We start from the raw sequence: 6,000 nt of genomic DNA, 5'->3' as shown, positions 1-6,000 counted from the left end.
GTGCAGATTGACCTGACATCCATATACTAGTACGCAGAGGCTGCCACAATGACTGATACAGTATTGCAGTGATGAACACAGTAGGCTTGCTTTGATGCTTCTCTACTGAGGAAGCTGTGGTACCCACCTTCACAACTTATAAGGTGATGAATGCTTGGAAGCTGGTGGTTCATCCCAGGTTTGCCAGGAATTCCTCTGTGGCCAAGACTGGTTGTTCTGCTGCAGGCCCTCGACTGGGGCCCACAGCAGCAGCCCTTTGCTATACAGCATTTATCATATTTGTTGACCAGTGTCGGACCTGCTCATAGCTTCTTTCCTGTAGCCCTGGTTGGTTTACTGCTGAGACTAGGTCAGTCCACAGAGCAGCAGATTGCTCATGATTCTGCTGACTTCTGGACAGCAGTGCATTGTGCTGCAGTCTAAGGCCATCCAGGATCACATAATTTTCCACGGCTAAAAATAGTGGGTGTCTCCGTCTATACATCCTTTCTGAAAGACAAGAACAAGGGAACACATCACAGGACGACATATTTTGCTCTGCACTATGTAAACACTCTGCACATCCAAATTGGCCAGCACTATCCTCCGCTAACTCTCACATCATACCCTGCTATCTATCAACATTTTATGCATGTGACTATCAGCAACATAGTGGAAATACCGGTTCTGTCCCTGTGTGCTGTGACAAAGTGTGTTGTAAGTCTCCACTCCCATCAGTGTTGTCTACTGTGGTGTGACCCTATGGGCAATGACCCAGTACCAAGTCATGCATCCACTGTCTGACAGATAGGTGAGTGTTACTGCAAGTATATGGGGACAGTCCAGCAAAATCCATGTGATGCAATGACAGATGGCACTGCAGTCATGCAATAGGGTATCTTCCCTGTAGGTGTCTGGCTTCTGCAGTACACAGATGTTTGGGGAATGTGTACTTATGTCTGATATATGTAGATCCTTTGACAAAAAATGTGGATTTCTGGAAAACGGTTAGACAATAATTAATGGTTGATCCCAGACTGTGGGGAATCTGGCTGTCACACAGCAGAACCCTCAGAAAACAGTTATGCTACAGTAATATCTGTTACTCTATTCATTCCCTTACTTTGTATGATGAATATGTACACTCTGTCACTGAGCTTGGGCCTGTGTTCCCCCATTACTACTGGCTATGACCTGAAGTCCTGCTGTAGGGAATCAACAGGTATGCTAGCCATAGCTCTCAAGTGATGAGATATGAATGTCGAATAAACAGTACCTAGCCAGCATACATCAGGGACAGTCAGGGACACCTGTACAATGTTTGAACTATTCCTGTGTGACATTCACAGACTGAGAGGAGATGACAGTACATCATGTGATATGCCATCTGTGTCCACCATTACATACTCTTACTATTGTCTAACAGACAATCCAGTAGCATTTGTACAGGAGCCAATCATTGTAAGAGGGACTGAGAGAGCCAGAGCTGTGATCTATGTTATAGCAGGCAGAGTTGAAAGGCATGCCTGTAGGTGCTGGACAGTAGACTATCACCAACATCTCATTCCCAGAGATCTACTACAGGCCTACTGTTGTAATCCCTATAGTCTAGGACTGCATCCACCCATCTGTGTCCCACTAATTGGGGACTTCTGATACATATCTGGTAGAGTGCTGTACTTCTTTTTGTGCAGAAATCCTGAATAAAATGCTTCTGAAATCGCAGTCTGTCTTGGTAAAGCAAGTCACAGACTTGTCTACCATAAGCACCTGCTTGCCTTTTGTAGGTAATGCTCATTAACAGGTAATTGCTTGTACACCAATTTATGGCTCAGACTTCCTAATTGCATCCAGAACAGCTGTGTTGCACTTTCATTAGCCAATGACATGGCACAACAGTGCTATATTTAAGGCCTTCATGTAGGCCTTGGCCCCTTTCCTAGTCTGTGAGATGGACATTATCGAGGTATGTAGAATACAGCATTGCAGAGGGTATGTAAAAATACTGTCCACTGTTTGGATTTCTGTGCTATGTCCACAATTTTGTATGCTATGTTTGGCCATTGTGAAATAATTTTCTGTTTATGTGGCAGTTCAGAGTTAAACAATGTGAGCTGAGGTCAGTAAATAGGAAGACAGATGTGAGTGTCATACATCATATGCATCAGAATATGCACACTGCTGCAGTAGCTGGAGTTCTATCAGCTGTCTTTGTTTGTAGGGGAAGACTGTGACACATGTCCCTCTTGCTTGACCTTTGTCCTCCCACCACCTTATGTACGGATATTGTGTGGATCCCTTGTTCTAGGCAGTTGTGAGGTATGGTAGGTCTGCAACAGATAGCTGAATATAGTGCTTCATGTGTTGTAGGCTGTAGCTACTGCAGTTTGCCCAGGAGTCATACTGGGGAGTGTGAACACATTGGACGACAGCAAGCTGTATCTGTCAGGGAGGGAGCAGTTTCAGCTCTGTTCCTACAGCAGAGCCAAGGTGAGGGTACCCATAACAGTCCAGGTGTGGCATGTGTGTAAGGTACATATGTTATGTAATAGTGCCATTCAGAGAGTGAAAAGTGACATTTAGGAAGCTTATACATATTTGTGCAGTGTGTCCCTACGTACAGGCCTTTGATGTGCTAACATCAAACAGGGAATGCAGTAGCAGCAGCCTGTTCTGCTTAAAATTGCAAGACTTGGTCACTGTTTGTTATATTCGCAAGCATGCCATTGAAGTGCAACACACTGGATTCAAACCCAGGACTGTGAGTGGCAAAATGTACACTATGCTAGAAATTTAACAAACTGAGCTAATGAGTCAACACTACAGCAGATGCATTTGCAAGATATACTTGCATGCATACACTCTTTTACACAGGATTTGCATAAGCATGTGTGTTTGGATGGGTATGATGTGTGACACTGAACTGTCTGTCATGATTTTCTAACCTCAATCTGTACTGACTTGCCAGTACTTCAGCACACAGAATATGTTTTGTGACAACTGTGCCAAAAGTAGATGGCACAACTTTGGATATTCTGCAACAGTCTGTGCAGTTGACAGCTATACCTACTATCCCAGGCCTCCCATACATCCATCATTATTTATTTGACTATGTACTGGTTTGGTGTCTGCATCACAGTGCCAAGTACACTGTCAGTTTTCACATATATACAAGCAGTGTGTCATTGGCAATCAGGGTATGCTTATGGAAACACCTGCAGTACTTCAGAGCTGAGTGGCCCAGTGGGTTATTGCACTCTGGGATAGTTGACAGGGGCCTGGATTTGAAACATGACAGGGGTGGTTATTTTGTAGATGTGCCTAACAGTGTCAGAAACAGAGAAGGCGATTAAGACAGTTTTAAGCAGTTTTAAGTGGGTTTGCACAGTGTACCACACCACTTAGCTCCGCTTAAACCCACGCTAATTTATAAAAAAGAAAAGAAAAAAAGGTGATTGGAAAGTGGTGAAATGGGGCAGTCATACAAAAAACATACTGAAAGGAAGGTAGGGATAGGAAAGGACAATAGCTCTCCATTTCTTCTACAGCAGCGGATGTGCAGGTTGTAGATAATTTGGAATTTGGAGCCTCTAAGGGCAACATAAGTTGTGTTAATTAATTTACGTAATGATTAAGTGTGTCCAGTGGAAGTGGGTGTAAAATGGAGAGCTATGTATGGGCGTTATTTATTTGTGGGACAGATGCCTGACCCTTTTTTTTTTTTTTTTGTTAAAGGTGAGAGTGGAATGTTGGGGAAGGAATATAGGTACATGTGGGGAGATAAGTTGGGTAGGACAGGATGCATTTGCAGAAAGACAAGACAAACAAGACAGCATACAGTGCTGCTGTATGACACATGAGGAGGTAAACACCTTGGACAGGGAAGGTGTTGTGGAATCAGAAATGTGCCCCCAGATGGCAGCAATAAGACTATGTTTCCAACCCATGAGCAGTCAACACTGCTCCTTCACTGCCCTGAAGGTGGCTGTGCTGGGGGATGGGGCCACCTTGCCTTTCCAGGTTGGTGAGTCTGCCCTCAATCTGGCACAGGCAATCCTCATAGCCATAATGCACGAACCTGCATACCATCAGCAGTAGCTGTTCTTGGTTGAAAACACCCCTCCACACCTGTTCCAGGGGGAACAGGCCCATCCCCTGAGGTGGTTCAACCCATAGGTGGTTCAGCAGAAGGGGCACCACCAGTTTGGGTCTCAGATGTGCAGGGACCTGGTGCCATGGCCAGCTGCGGTAGGGTTGGCATATCACCAGGAACCAGTCTACGCAGCTGAGCATGATGTTGAGGTAGTTCAAAGTGTATAGGTTAGTAATGAACAGAACATTTAGTTAGTTATAACAGCATGCCAGAACATTGCAAATAACCAAGTAACATAACATTGCACAGCAAATGGAACACTGCAATAGGTGAGATACCAGTCAGTATAGTAACAGCATGCCAGTAACAGTTACAGCATAAGGCCAACACCATACCTAATTCAACAAGGTATTTCAGTATGCAACCATTGTAATACATAGCAATAATAAAACACAAGGCCCAACATAACGTTTTGAAAACAACATGTGTTAATAGCAAACCATAACTGATGTAGAACAATAATAAATTATGATGTAGATAAGGGGTGGGGGGAGAGAGAAATACAATCCACTAATACCAGTATAAGCTATATTGTTTGCAACAGTACTTCTTTATACTATATAATCTGCCCTTCCTTTATGTATACAAATGCCCTATAGCTTTTGTTGCATGTATGTACCTCTCAATATGTCCACATGGGACGATATGGGCCAAGCTGTAACACCTACAGGTGCACAACTACAGTAGACTATTACATGTCAGGGGGACAGATATTTCTACCAAGGTGTAGTGTGGACTGATGTAGTGTGACTGTACTATTGACATAAATTATGTCCATGTTAGATCTGTGACAGAGGGATTAGGCAACACTTGAGAGACATGTATTGTGCACAGTACAGACAGTCTACAACTATCATGCCATCCTTGGCAGGCATGGGGTTAGACTACCAGCAGACTTTCACAGACACACCAGGCATATAGCCATACCGAGAGTACACATTTTATTTATTGTATTAACTTTTATTAGTATTGCACTTGTTGCCTTTATTTTCTGAAGTCTTTTCACGTTGCTGAGCAATGCTGTTAACACTCTATTACATCTGAACACACAAATTATTAACACATTCTAAGGCTAGTGCAGACATTTATTTACCTGTAATTCCTGTGGGGAGAGCATCTATTAACAGTACATAAGTAATTCAATAATATTTACTAGTATTTGTCACTGGACTTGAACCTTTGTCTGTGTGAGACAAAATGTGTATCGCACCCAGCATCTATCAAACTGAGCTACTGAGCCACTGCTGTGTATTGATTGACTGATATTTGCCTAGAGATCACCTGCTTACAACATCTGATCCAGTAATCAAAGTAAATTGTTATACAAGACTGCACTAACAGTTGAAAACACATGCATAAGATTCATGCATGACAGAGATATTAGGTGAACTGTACATTAATACATAGACTGTAGGTGTACAGCATATACTCAAAGTGGGTGGAAATTCCTGTGATGTGTAGAAACCATATCGGAGTAGTGGGCTGGCTACCAGACCCATATACAGTTGCAGATGGTATATTTGCAGTCTACAGCTATTACAGTTTCATACTTGCCTACAGCTGCATACCTGAGAGCAGCAATGCATATAGCTGAAATGCAATGGTTAACACAAGACAATCCTGATATACACAATATACCTGGGGCATTCCTATTATTGCTTCAGATCTTAGTGCAGAACAAATATCAGAATGCATTCGTATATTTTAGTACAGCTACAGTTTAGCAGAATACTCTTTATTAGCTAGCCTACAGTCAATTAGTGGCATTATTTCATGTTTTTAGTTCACAGCATGTGTAATACTTGATTTCATGAACAACAGCCCAAAATACACACATATTGCAAAACACAGCTTTATTAGGGGTGACG

General features: G+C 42.8%; 1 protein-coding gene across 1 annotated transcript in view; it reads right to left on the bottom strand.

Annotated features, from left to right (window-relative positions):
• Positions 1–259: 259 nt before the first annotated feature.
• LOC122808336 overlaps positions 260–6,000 on the bottom strand; it is a 117,130-nt gene continuing 111,389 nt past the window's right edge. The window contains exon 5 of the mRNA XM_044079302.1: positions 260–489. Within this exon, the coding sequence (XP_043935237.1) occupies positions 260–489 (230 nt within the window). The remainder of the gene's footprint in view (positions 490–6,000) is intronic.

This window comes from Protopterus annectens, chromosome 8.part0 (assembly GCF_019279795.1).
Source record: "Protopterus annectens isolate FY-2018-M chromosome 8.part0, PAN1.0, whole genome shotgun sequence".
Classification (NCBI taxonomy): domain Eukaryota; kingdom Metazoa; phylum Chordata; order Ceratodontiformes; family Protopteridae; genus Protopterus; species Protopterus annectens.
The sequence above is the reverse complement of the archived record's forward strand: the minus strand, read 5'-3'. Positions and strand labels throughout refer to the sequence as shown.